This window comes from Piliocolobus tephrosceles, chromosome 7, assembly GCF_002776525.5.
Source record: "Piliocolobus tephrosceles isolate RC106 chromosome 7, ASM277652v3, whole genome shotgun sequence".
NCBI classification, from domain to species: Eukaryota; Metazoa; Chordata; class Mammalia; order Primates; family Cercopithecidae; genus Piliocolobus; species Piliocolobus tephrosceles.
Window position 1 is genome coordinate 138263205 of NC_045440.1, and position 14398 is coordinate 138277602.

The 14398-nt window shown below is 46.1% G+C and overlaps 1 protein-coding gene across 2 annotated transcripts in view; it reads right to left on the reverse strand.

Annotated features, from left to right (window-relative positions):
* Positions 1 to 14148, reverse strand: part of ZFAT (zinc finger and AT-hook domain containing) — a 236126-nt gene extending 221978 nt beyond the window's left edge. The window contains exons 1-2 of one of the 2 annotated variants that reach the window (XM_023223553.2): positions 13944 to 14148; positions 12545 to 12701 (exon numbers count right to left, since the gene is read on the reverse strand). Coding sequence is in view for 1 of the 2 variants with exons in the window: in XM_023223547.3 (XP_023079315.2) it covers positions 13944 to 13962 (19 nt within the window). In the remaining variant the exon portion in view is untranslated. The remainder of the gene's footprint in view (positions 1 to 12544; positions 12702 to 13943) is intronic. The other variant, XM_023223547.3, reaches the window with a different exon arrangement.
* Positions 14149 to 14398: the final 250 nt, after the last annotated feature.

A 14398-nucleotide genomic window follows, 5' to 3' on the forward strand; every position in this document is an offset into this window, starting at 1 on the left:
AAAGAAAGAAAGAAAGAAAGAAAGAGAAAGAAAGAAAGAAAGAAAGAAAGAAAGAAAGAAAGAAAGAAAGAAAGAAAGAAAGAAAGAAAGAAAGAAAGAAAGCCCCAAATAATAGCAGGAGAAGGAGGCAAGGGAAGGTAGAAGAGATAGAGAGTGTGCCCAGGAGAGGCAGCAGGAGAACCTGACAGCACAGGACAGCCAACTATGTGGACACTCCAGTAGACTTGCTAAGGAATTCTGAACTAAAATAATAAGAGCAATAATAAAGAATGCCCTGATCAAATCTATGTTCCTTGCATCCAAGAATTCCAAACACCATGCCCCACCCAAATTGCTCATGCCCTGAGCCCCTCTTCCCTGGGACATTCTGGTAGAAGCGTCAGAAAGTCAGGTAAACCGTCAAAGCCACTGTGTCCCAAAGAGGAACTCTCCTCCCACTCAACAGAACCAGCCTCCTGGACACCCCCAGGGATCCAGGGCACAGCACCCTCCTGGCCACCCAGCCACCCTCTCACCTTTGACTCCTCCCCTGGAAGGGCACCAAGAAACAGTCACCAAATCCCATCAATGTTCCTCTCTACCTACTGTCTAGCCATCAGTTCCCATCACCAAAACTCGCTTCCCAATTCAAGCCCTTCTGTGGGCATTTCTTACATAGTCTTCCTATTAGAGAGCAAAGACCAAAAAAAATTAAAAAGGAAAAGTACAGAATGTTTTTCTTGATTACTCTGTCTTCTAAAAATTTACAGCAGGAGAAAGAAGAATAGGAGAGTGAGATCGACATTAAAAAGGCAGAATCAAAGCCTGGTGTTCCAGGGCACCTCATATTTCTGCAACTGTATCTCCATATTCCCCCATTTCCCTAAAGTCTGCTGATCTTAATCATTGCCCCTCACCCGCTCCCTGCATTGCATAGGGAACTGAGGCTAGAGCCAGGGTCCACACCTGAGAGCAGGTCAAATCCACCACAAGGGCAAACAGCAAACTCTGGCAGGAAAGGGTTAATAACCCCCAAGTATGAAATGCTTCTGTCAATCTCTAAGGAACAGTAAGATCCAAAGAGGGAAAGGAAAAGAGACATGAAAGCAATGACAATAGAGGAAATAAAAGGAGCTAACCCATGGCCTGCAGGTGTAAAGACCTGTACTTTGGGACCACACTGACCTGGGTGAGTCTGGCTGCACTCCTAGTGAGGAGTGGACTCTGTGCCATGACTCCAACCTGCTGAGCCCGTTTCCTAATCTGTATAATGGCAACAACCGCATCTGCCTCCCTGGGTCATTAAATTAAATTAGGCAGGGTGGGAAGTGCTGATGGTCCAGGTGCTCAAGAAATATGATGGAGTCCACTCAGTAGCCTGAGAAGAGCATAGTTTGGTTTGGGACTGAACAGCCCAAAGCTCAAATCCTAGCTGGACCACCTACCAGCATGAGACCAAACCTCTCTGCCCCTCTATTTCTTTGTCTGTAAATCAAAGATAATATCCCAACATCAGAGAACTGCAGTTACGCTGGCAGAGTACAATGGTTGGAGAGCACGTCACACAGCACTGGGACACGGTGGAAGCTGGGAATGCAGACAACCTCTCTGGTGGTTAAGAACGTGAGTGCGGAGCGTCATGCTGTCGGGATGGACAAGGCACCAGGGCAGGAGCCTCAGCTCAGGCAGAAGGCTGGCACGCACCCGTGGGGAGCTAAGTGGCATGCAAGCAGTGGGGCCAAGGACAGCTGCAAGTCCTGTGCATCGTCAGGCAGTGATACTCCCCGACAGACTTTGAAAAGCCGCAAGCTGCCTCTGATGGAGTCTTAGGCGTTGAGTTCAACATGGCCTTGCTCAGCAAGAACTCTCAAGATCCCCTGAAAAACACTTCCTGAGCAGCAGCCAGTTCAGTGTGTACCTCACCTGACTTGGTTCTTCAGAGAATAAAATCCTCAGATGAAGACATGTTTAGCCACAATTTTGTAGAAATGGAAACTGAGGCTCAAAGAAGTCACAAGAACGATCACATTGTGGGTCTAAAATGCAAAGCTAGGTCTCCGGGACTCCAAAGCCAGTGCTGTTTCCCAGAGAGCCCACATTTCTGGGGTAGGGGATCCCACAGACACCCAACTCAGCAAGAAGAAAGGCCAAGGAGAGGAGAGAAAGGCAGGCTAGATGGACAGCGAGTTGACCTTGCTGATGGAGGTAGAGACTCAGGACGTGGGCAGGGCCTTGCAACCCAGAGGCTACTGGACAGCTCAGCCAGGGTGCTGGCAGCTCCAGCAGGAGAGCCGGCCGGCTGAGCACACTCCCCTCCCTCCACCCCAGTGCTCGGCAGCTCGGACCTGACCCCTGTACAAAGAATGCACGAGGACCTGGAGGTTCACTGTTGGACTCTGGGCTGCAACTGCCACACCTCAGAGGAGCTCTGCCCAGTCCAGGGGGAGGCAGAGGCTGCATACCTTGTCAGGCTCACTATGCTTTCCTGCCTTGCCCCCTGCTGTGCCTCCTTGGCCTGGTCAATCTGCTCAAACATCATCCTGTGGCTTTCCTGAGCCCCTCGCCCAGCCCAGGCAGAACTGACTGGCAGTGACCACGTCACTGATCCTCCTACTGTACCTTGTACAAGCTTCTAGCACTGTCCAAGGGAACCTTGTACAAGTGAATAAGTTTAAATCGAGAGACAGGGTTATGTCACCATCGCCACAGTCAAGACTCAGACCAGTCCTAGGCACCCACCAAGCTCCCGGCGCCCCTTCAGTCAGTGCCCTCACCCCCCACCCCCATGTAAATGTGTGTTTATGGTAAATACACATAAAATTTACCGTCTTAACTATTTTTAGGTATACGGTTCAGTGGCATTAGATACATTCACACTGGTGTGCAACCATCTCAACCGTCCATCACCAGAACTTTTTCATCTTACAAAACCAAAACTCTATGTCCATTAAACACTAACTCCAGACGCCTCCTCCCCCAGCTCCTGGCAACCACCATCCTACGTTCTGTCTCTTTGAATTTAACTACTCTAGGAACCTCATGTAAGGGTAATCATTTGATAATTGTCTTTTTGTGACTATCTTATTTCGCTGTGCACAATGGCCTCAAGGTTCATCATGTGGTAGCCTATGTCAGGTTTCCATCCTTTTTAAGGCTGAATAATGCTCTATTCTATGTATACACTACATTTTGCTTAGCCTTTCATCCCTTAGTTTCCACATTTTAGCTATTACGAATAACGCTGTTATGAACATGGGTATACAAATATCTCTTTGAGACTCTGCTTTCAATTTTTGGAAATATATTCCAAGAAGTGAAATTGCTGAATCACATGGTAATTCTATCTTTCATTTCTTGAGAAATTTCCATACTGTTTTCCACAGCAGCTGCACTGTTCTATGTTCCAACAAACAGTGAACAAAGGTTCTAATTTCTCCCATCCTCAAAGTATGTTGTCTTTTGTGTCTGGCTTCTTTAACACGCCCTTGAGATTGGTTCAGGTTGCTGCCCGCATCACTTTTTCATCCTTTTTCATTGCCAAGTAGTATTCCTTTGTATGGATATATCACAATTTGTTTATCTTTGCATCAGCTATTGAGCATCTGAGCTGGTTCCAGTTTGGGGCTTGCTAGGCTTTCAATGTTCCCTCCAAAAATGCATGTTGAAACTTAACCCCCAATGTGGCAGTGTTGAGAGGTGGGGCCTTTAAGAGGTGATTGGACCATGATGGCTCTGCTCTCATGAATGAACTAAAGAGTTAATGGATTAATGCGTTATCATGAGAATAGAACTGGTGGCTTTACAAGAAGAGAAAGAGAGTCCTGATCATAGTACATTAGCAAACTCAGCCCCTTGCCATTGATACCCTGTGCCACCTTGGGACTCTTCAGAGAGTACCCACCCAGCAAGAAGGCCCTCACCAGATGCAGCCCCTTGACCTTGGCCTTCTCAGCCTCCAGAACTATAAGAAATAAATTCCTTTCCTTATACATTACCCAACTTCAAGTATTCTGTTATAAGCAACAGAAATCAGACTAAGACAGGGTTATTAGAAATAAAGCTGCTATGAACATGTGTATACCTGTCTTCAGACAGACATAGGTTTCATTTTTCTTGGAATAGGATTGCTACCTTTTATGCTAAGTTGATATGGTCTGGCTGTATTTCCACCCAAATTTCATCTTAAATTGTAGCTCCCATAATTCCCACATGTTGTGGGAGGAATCCAGTGGGAGATAATTGAATCATGGAGGCTGTTTCCCCCATACTGTTCTCGTGGTAGTGAATAAGTCTCATGAGACCTGATGGTTCAGGTCTTGGAACCATCTCTCTTTCACTTGGTTCGCATTATCTCTTGCCTGCCCCCAAGTAAAACGTGCCTTTCGCCTTCTGCCTTGATTATAAGGCCTCCACAGCCACGTGGAACTGTAAGTCCACTAAACCTTTCTCTTGATAAATTACCCAGTCTCAGGTATGTCTTTATCAGCAGCATGAAAGCAGACTAATACATAAGTGTACCCTCAACATTGTAAGAAGGCAGCAAACTATTTTCCAAAGTAGCTGTACCATTTTGCATTCCTACCAATGATGTATCAAAGTTCGAGCTGCTTCACATCCTTATCAGCACTTGGGATTCTTTTCAATTTTCACCATTCCAGTGGGTAGGTAGTAGTGTCTCATTGTGATTTTAATTTGCATTTCCCTAGGAACTAATGATGTTGATCATCCTTTCATATGTTTATTGACCATTTTTATACATTATTCTGTTAAAGAATCTTTCAAACCTTTTGCTCATTTTAATTAGTTTTGTCTGCCTTACAGACTGTGAGTTCCTTCAGAACAGGTCTCAAGGCCCCCTTGATGCCTAACTCCTGGGAGAACCATTCCCATAGACGATATGTGAGTAGTGCTGTGGAGCCACCTACCAGCTGGTGCCTCAGCCACTGCACGCAGCCCAGATAGGGCCTCACACACAGCAGGCACTTCAGAGATATTTATGACCACATCAGCAAGCACAGATGGCCAGTAGCACAGGGAGAGATTCAGTGGGGCTGGACAGCCACAGGGACCAGCCTGAGCTTCTGTATCCTCACTTGCAAAGCAGAGATAATAAGCCCACCTTGCAGAGCTTTTCTGAAGAATAAACTAAAGAATGGGTGTGAAGCACCCAACTGAGCAGGTCTACAGAAATGATAGTTATTATGACCAGGCCCTATCTTATTCCCCTGCAACTGCATGATGAGGGATTGGATCCAAATGTTCAGGGAAAGAAGGTGAAGACTGACAGAGGGAGAATGGAAGGGGAAGAGAGGAGAGGGAAAGAAGGAAAAGACGGATGGTGGAAAAGAGTGAAGTCCCCTGCCATATGCCAGGTATGTTCCCAATCCTCCTGTATGAAAACTCTACGAGCATGCTACCTAGTAGGTCTGTGGGGACCAGTTTCATATAATATATAATATAGGAGGCAATGGTGGCTCAAGATACTTGCCAAGGTCCCAGGGCTGTTAGACAGCAGGACCAGGACTTCTACCCAGTTCTGCTTCCCCTCAGGGCCCCTTTTCCCTGCATTACCTAAGCCTGGTTCCCTGTGGGGCTCTCTCCCCGAGGAAGGGTCTTCCCAAGGTGCTTCCTGGAACCTGGCTAGCCCTGAACAAGTCCCCTGCACCAACTCAGAAACAAAAACAGGCAGAGTTCAAAAGATGCTTCTCTACCACCACAGGAGGAAAGGGAAGATTATAGACCCAGGGCTGCACATAGGAAGCCTGCAGAGTTTTCATGTCCCTGAGCCTGTTATATTTACCATTCCCCTTTCCCTAGAAACAAACACAGATGGAATGCCTGCAGGTCCCTAAGGTAAAAGCCAATCCCTCACCAGTCCCAGGGGCTTTCTCTCTGAATTATTTCTCTAAATCTGTCCCTCCTCATCCCTACAGCTGGGACTGCACTAGGACAGCACCTAAAGAAACTCTCCTGCCTGCATTTTTGTCCCTCCAAAAAGTGTCCTCTTGCTTATTATTTATACTTCAAAAATTACTATAAAGCTGTAGTAATCAAAGTAGTGTGGTACCGATAAAGAATAAACAAATAGAGCAGTGGAACAGACCAGAAAGTTCAGGAGTGAACTGACACATAATTTTCAAGAAAAGATTCAAAGTAATTCAATGGAGGAAGAAAAGGTTCTTCTAACAAACGAGGCTAGAAAAACTGGGCATCCACATGCAGGAAAAAAAACATTCTCCATCCCTACTTCATACCATACACAAACTTATTAGAGATAGATAGTAGACCTAATAAAAGCCAGAAATATAAACCTTAAAAAAAAAATTTAGGAGACTGTCTCTGTGACCTTAGAGTAGGAAAACATTTCTTAAGAGAAGATACAAAAAGCACCTCCTATAAATGTAAAAATAATGGCAATTAAAACTCCAAAAAAATTACAAACTTCCATTCATCAAAAGATAAAAGACAAATAAGTGAGCAGAAATTGGGAGAAAATGTTCACAACATACACATGCACACACACACACACATATATACAACAAAAGACAAACATCCAGAATATATAAAGAATTCTTACATTCCAGCAACAAAAAGACAATAAATCCTATTTATATATTTGCTTGCCTATTTGTTTATTTTTAGAGAAACTGTTTCACTGAGGCCCAGGCTAGAGCACAGTGGCATGTTCACAGCTCACTGAAGCCTTGAACTCCTGGGCTCAAGCGATCCTCCCACCTCAGCCTCCTGATAAGCTGGGATCCACCACCATGCCCAGCTTTTTTTGTGTGTGGAGGTGGGGTCTCACTATGTTGCCAAGGATGATCTTGAACTCCTGGCCTCACGCAATCCTCCCACCTCAGACTTCCAAAATGCTGAGATTGAAGGCATGAGCCACCACACCCAGTCCCCGATTTATTAAAATAGGCCAAAGACTTGAATAGACATTTCTCTAAAGATGACACAAATGGCCAATAAGCACAAGAAAAAATGTTCAACATCATTGGTCATCAGGCAAATGCAAATTAAGGGAGATACCACTGCATATCCTCCAGAGAAGGCAAAATGAAAGACTGACAATACCAAATGCTGGTAAGGACAGAGAGCAAGCAGAATTCTCTGACATTGCTGATGGGAATGTAAAATGATACAAACGACTCTGGAAAGCTATTTGGAAGTTTCTTAAAAAGTTAAACATCACTATAACCCAGAAATTCCACTCCTATGTACTTATTAACCCAAAAGAAATGAAAATAAATATTCACAAAAAGGCTTGTACAGGAACATTCACTGCAGCTTTATTCCCCATAATGAAAAACTGGAAATAGACTGTGGCTGTATCCACGCAACAGAAAGAAACAAACTACTGAATCTCAGAAGTTCTATGCTGAATAAAGGAAACCAGACACAAGAGAATTATATGATGTTCTACAGAAGAAGAAATTCATCTATGGTGACATCAAGACTAGTGATTGTGGCCAGGCACGGTGGCTCACGCCTGTAATCCCCAGCACTTTGGGAGACCGAGGTGGGCAAATCACTTGAGGTCAGGAGTTCGAGACCAGCCTAGCCAACACGGTGAAACCCCGTCTCTACTAAAAATACAGAAATTACCCAGGTGTAGTGGTATCTCCCTGTCCCAGCTACTCAGGAGGCTGAGACAGGAGAATTGCTGGAACCCAGGAGGCGGAGGTTGCAGTGAGCTGAGATCGCGCCATTGCTCTCCACCCTGGGCAACAAGAGCAAGACTCCATCTCAGAAACAAACAAACAAAAAGACTAGTGGTTGCTTGGGGTGAGGAGCAGGGATGGGACAGTAAGGCGCAAGAGAAAACTTTCTGGGCTGATGAAAAAGTTCTGAATATTGTTAGGAGTATGGGTTATGTGAGTGGTCAAACTCTACGCTTAAGGTCTATGCATTTCAGTATACAGTACACACATACAAAAAAAAACCTGTCTCTTGGCAGCTGCCAGAGATCTTTCTTTCTGAAAGGTCAATCCGCCAGCCTTGTTATCTTTCTGTCCCTCAAAGTTTCCAAAATAAAGTTCCTAACAGCTTCCCACTACTCAAAGGCCCTTCATCACAGACCTCCAGCACCCCATGCCCCTCCCCAAGCTCAGTACTCACCTGGTCACAAAGGGTGGGCCACACCTGTGTCACTGCACCAGCTGCCCCTTCTTTCTACAGGGCACCTCTGCTCACCCCACAAGACCCAGCTCAACACATCTCCTCCTTCAGGAAGCCTTCCCACAATCCCTCGAGCTGGGGTAGATGCACCCACTCTGAAGCCCTCAATACTCAAGGCTTACTTCCATCACAGCACCTAGCCCCATTCCTAAAGGAATCCGTTTTCCACTGCCAGGACTGCATGAAATCCTCAAGAGGGAAGAACATGTCATATTGGACTTTGCATCCCCAGCAAACAGCACAAAGTTTGGCATAAACATCTAGGTAAACTGATAACCAGCTTGATAGTAAAATAACAATAATAATAATAATAATGATAAGCAATAATAATAACCCTAAGGGGAAGAGAAATGGTAGCAACTCCTGAAGAAGAGGCCCACCAGCAGGGAACCAAGGAGAATATCTAACACTAAGAAGGAAGCCAGTTAGGGCCCTACAAGGAGCCTTGGGGCTGAATTAAAATGCCCTCCAGAGATACCAGGACACCCCAAGCTCTCCTGGTCCTTGGCTCCAGGTCCCATGGCTGAGCTGGTCCTCTTTTCCCCTACTGCCCACTATGGGATGCTGCCCCTTTCCTATTCGGACAACCTGCAGTTTCCACTGGCATCCTCTGAGGCCAGGTCCCTACCCCACCCATCCTGCCTTGATCTGGCTGTGTTGAACACAAAGGCACCCGATTCCAGAGTTCCACCTTTTGCAGCTCCATGTATTACATGATTTAAAAGAACTCAAAAGATTTTAAACCAGTATATTGAAAGGGATGACTGAACCATGTTCACTGTAGTGCCATTCACGAAAGCCAAGTGTGGAATAGGCCTCAGTGGCCAACAACACGTGAATGATTTTTTTAATGTGGGACATATACACAATGGAATATTATTCAGCTGTAAAAAAGAAATGTTGTCATTAGTGACAACATGGATGAAACTGGAGAACACTGTGCCACGTAAAATAAGCCAGCACAGAAGGACAAACACTGCACGTTTTCTCTTACATGTGAATTCTAAAACAGTGGAGCTCAAAGAAGCAGAGAGTAGAATAGTGGGTACCAGAGCCTGAGGGTGCAGGAAAAAACGATGATCAAAGGGTACAAAGCCTCAATTAGACAAGAGGAATAGTTATTTTCTTTGAGACATATTGCACAGCATGGTGAATACAGTAATAATGTACATTTCGAATTCGCTAAGAGTACATTTTAAATGTTTACTTACCACAAAATGATAACTATTTGAGGTGATGGATATGTTAATTCACTTGATTTAATTATTCCACATTATACTCATAAATCATAACATCACATTATACCCCATAAACAAATATAATTTGTCAAGTTAGTTTTTTTAATTTAAAAAAAGTAAATCATGTCACCCAATTTTAAGTCCCTGTTTTTCTATTAATATGCCAAACATTATCTTTATAAGCAAACTCAATTATCTATATATTTTGTGTTCCTTGAAAAAAAAGGAGGCAACGTTAAATCTGTAAGATGTTTAAAATGTCTGTTTTGCTTTGCTCTGCTTTTTTTTTCTCTCTCTCTCTTTTAAAAAAATTACTCAGCCAGGCACAGTGGCTCACATCTGTAATCCCGGCACTTTGGGAGGCTGAGACAGGCGGATCACCTGAGGTCAGGAGTCAGAAACCAGCCTGACCAACATGGTGAAACCCCATATCTACTAAAAATACAAAATCAGCCGGGCATGGTGGCGCATGCCTGTAATCCCAGCTACTTGAGAGGCTGAGGCAGGAGAATCGCTTGAACCTGGAAAGCAGAGGTTGCAGTGAGCCAAGATCACACCATTGCGCTCCAACCCAGGCAAAGAGCGAAACTCCGTGTCAATAAATTAATTTTATTTATGTTAAAAAATGACTTATTAAAAAAAAATTACTCAGCCTGGCACAGTGACTCAAGCCTATAATCTTAGCACTTTGGGAGGCCGAGGTGGGTGGATCTCTTGGGCTGAGTTCAATACCAGCCTGGTCAACCTGATGACACCCCATCTCTACAAAAAAATACAAAAATTAGCCAGGTGTGGTGGTGCACCCCTGTAGTCCCAGCTATTCGGGAGGCTGATGTGGCAGGATGACCTGAGTCTGGGAGGCTCTGCCTTTCCATTCACAAATGCTTTCAAGAAGTGAGTGGATGACAATGTACTGAGCTGTACACTGGGAAGTCTGGTTCTGGGAAGGGAAGAGACAAATTCCATTTCCTGAATGCCATCAGCAGCCACCTGTGGCAGGATTGTGTCTCCTTTGCCAATGAAGGGACTGGGGTGCCAAGCGCTCTGTGACTTCCCTTAGGTCAGGAATCTGGTGAGAAGCAGATCTCTGGGCCCAGAGCACAGGCTCTTTCCACCCTCCTAAATGTTCCAGCCCTTAAAGTTGATGCCTGTCCTTGAGAAACTGCAAGAACAGTGAAAGTTTAACCAGGTAAACAGCTGAGAAGAGAGGGAAAACTTAACACTAGACTAAAGCTCTTCTACATAATTAAATCAACCCATCTTGGTGCAGAACTTTTCAGAGGCTGTATGCTTGAAACTATCCATAAAAGGAAATGCAATTAAGGAGACTTTTTAATATATCTGATTCCTGACTGCCCTTGCTCTAGGCAAGAGCTTAATTCTACTTAACGATAGCTATCTTTGAAAAGTTATGTAAATTGCAAGGTATTGGGAGACAAGAAACAGGAACCCTTTCACCGGAGGCAAAGGAGAAGCCCACTGAGAAGGGAGCACTGTGGAAACAGGGCTCCAATTCACACAAGGACCATCTCGGCTCATTTGTCACCTACAGCTCTGTAGACCACATGCAACTCCACCTCGTTATCATTCATGGTACTCCCTTTCCTAAATTAACCAAAACAGGAAACTCTTTTCAGAAATTAGCTGACCATGAGTTGACAGTAACACGTTTTAAAATATGATCTTTTCTCATTTGGTACAGCTGGAAACTGAAGGCAACTTCAACACATGTCCAGGGTTCTTCTTTAAAACTCTTGGGTAAATTCCAGAAGTGGAGAAATGGACAACTCATTCTCTCTACACAAGCAACAACGTGGGAGGAGGAAGGTACCAATCGAGAAGATATTTCACGTTTATCAAAATGGAGTCACTCATATGAAACTCTTAAACAAAATGGAGTCACTCATGTGAAACTCTGAAACAAAATGGAGCCAGAGGACATGAAGGAAGGGCCCTCATGCAAGTATGCCTATGACAGGAACTATGCCAGGAATTCCTTAGAGCCTGTTGCTTGCACAGGACACTTGCCCGGTGCACCTGTCTCCAATGAACTAATGCCAACTCCTCCAATAAGCCTCTAAAACCAATGGTCTTTGTTTCAAAACCGCTTAGGTGGACTTCCCTTTGGTCTTTAAAAGTTTCCACTTGCCCCACCTTCTTTGGATGTGCCTATGATCCAGCATAGCGCACGTATCTAAATTGCAATCCCCCGTTATTCCCAAATAACGACTGTTTCAGGATCCCAAATCCAAAATGCTTGGGACCTGAAGTTACAGAATTCCAGATGTTTTTGGATTTTGGAATATTTGCATATACATAGTGAGATAACCTGAGGATGGGACCCAAGTCTAAATATGAAATTTATATATGTTTGATGAACACCTTATACACGCAGTCTGAAGGTAATTTTACAATATTTTTAATTTTGATCATGAAACGAAGTTAGTGTACAATGAACCATCAGAAAGCAAACGTGTCACTATCTCAGCCACGCATAGGGGCAATATGTGGTTGTCCGGCATCGCCACCATTCCTGACTCTCAATTGCTATGCCACCAATAAGATGATCCCTTTCTTACATTTATTTACACAGAAGTCCTTACCAGTAAAAAATATGACACACCATTAATACAGTGCAAAACAAGGTGTTCAAGGTACCTAAGCAGCACAGCAGCATCACCAGAACACGTGTCAGCTGCTAAACAACAGAATGATAAACAATGGCTGGCTTTAAGTCTGCTGTTCAGCCTGCATTTCTTTCTGAATGTTAACAGCATCGTCTTTACAGTTGTGTAACTGTTTGTTGTTTTGTTTTGTTTTGTTGAGAAAAAGAGAGATGGGGTTTCACTACACTGCCCAGGCTGGTCTTGAACTCCTGGACTCAATCGACCCTCCTGCCTCAGACTCCCAGAGTGCTGGGATTACAGGCGTGAGCTACTGCGCCCGGTTATGCAACTGCATTTCTACTGAGAACCTTCACGAGGTCAGATAGAAAATTTTCCACTGTGGCCTCATGTCAGTGCTCAAAAGTTTCAGACTTTGGAGCATTTCCGATTTCGGATTTTTGGATTAGGGATGCTCAACCTGTATTTGGAGAGTAGGTCTCTCCAGTGCTCATTTTAGGCTAACATAAGATAGCATACCTGAATTAGCTGGGTACCACAGCTCATCAGCGCACCTGTGGTCACAGGTACTTGGGAGGCTGAGGTGGGAGGTTCACTTGAGTTCAGGAGGCAGAGGTTGCAGTGACCGGAGACTGCGCCATCGCACCCCGGCCTGAGTGATAGTGCGAGACTCCGCCTCAAAAGATTAAAAAAATTAAATTTAAAAAAGCATGCCTGATATAGTTCGGGTCTCCTGACCCAATACTCGGCTCTGGGCCCACTCTGTCACTCCAGGACCCATTCTCTCACATCTAGCACCGCAGCAGGTGGAGGCAGGACTACGACTGGCACCGCTCTTTACCCCTGCCTGGCGTGCAGAGGGACTCCTTGCAAAGCTGTTATTTGAACTAAAGTCAGGAAAGGGGGTTAACCCGACCCTGGGGGTTAGAGGTAGTGACACGCTACTTCCTTCAGCATGGGGACACACTACAGATGTTTCAGTAGATGAACTGGTAGGCGCAGAAGATACAACTGGAGAGAGGCAGCTGTGCAGGGTAAGTCCCAGTGACACGATGTTTGCATCTCCAAAAGGTCACTTGGGCTCAGCAAAAAAAAAAAAGCCAGACCGATGGGCAGGCGTGATCAGTTAGCGCGTTCGTTCTTTCATTCACTAAGTATATACTGAACACTTACATGAGCCAAACCCTATTCTAAGAAGACAGAGGTACAAGTCAGGCGAGCACGCAGGAGTTTGGATTTTAGCCCAAGTTGGAGGAAGTTAATTTTTAAAGCCCCAGTTCTATCGTTTTTAAAATGTATGATGTTGACCTCTCTGAACTTCTGTTCCTCATAATAAATGACCTACACATTAGAGTTCTCAAGAGAGCTGAGCAGCAAAATGTGTTAAGTCTGTGCCCAAATGTGGAAGCTTGTAGTAATTACAGGTGAAGGACCCCAAGCTCAAGGTTAAAAGACTTGCACCGGGTGTCAAGTGGAAGATCTGTCAATCTATCAGGTCCAGCCGGCGGCCGGGTAGCCTGCAGGAGGTACTCATTTCGCCGAGGAGGAATCTGAGGCCAGGCAAGAAGGAAGACCCGCCAAGGTCCACTCAGTCAAAGAGCTGGCACCGCCGGGATTCGAACCTCGCGCCCACTGCGTTCCGCCACTGGCGCGCGCCCCGACGCCACCCACTGCCGTGGAAATGGCCGGGCGTGTGCTCTTCCACTAGCTCCTTCCTTGCTTTTCATTTTTTTGCGGCGGGATACCCCAGCGACTGAACGTGAGCCGCAGAACGCAACTACGTTCGCTCTCCTCCCCAGACCCGGATCCCTCCGCGGCCGGCGCGCTGCTTGCCGACTCGACGCTCGAAACGGCTTCCCGCGCGCCGCGCCGCGCCCCACCCCCACCCAGTCTCACCCCAACCCCCAGTCCGGCTCACCTGCCGCCCGCGTCTCCATGGCAACGCCCCCACCGCGGAGGAAAAAAAAGCCTCGGGCTCTTCTGGGCCCCCTCCCGTGCCGACCGAGGAGGCGGGGCGCCCTGCTGACGCTTCGCTTTTTATTTTTATTTTTTTAAGAAAAGAGCCGGCGAGGTTATGGCGAATCTGCGGCATCCAACATGGCGGATGGAGTCTTCGCCCTCCTCCCCACGGGGCGCAGACGCCTGCGTAGCGGACGTCCGCCTCGGGTGACCCTCCCCCGGCGACGAGCGCGGCCCGGCAGGGCCGAGCTACCGCGCATGCTCGCAGCCGGAGGCCGTGCTTTTTATCCTGCTCAGCTGATACGCCGCGCCTCGTTTTGAGCCACGCCCAGGGAGGGGCCCTCGGGAGGGCCGGAGCAAGGATCTCGAGATCCGGAGGCTGGTGGTCTTTCCCGGCCTTTGCCAAGGCGACCT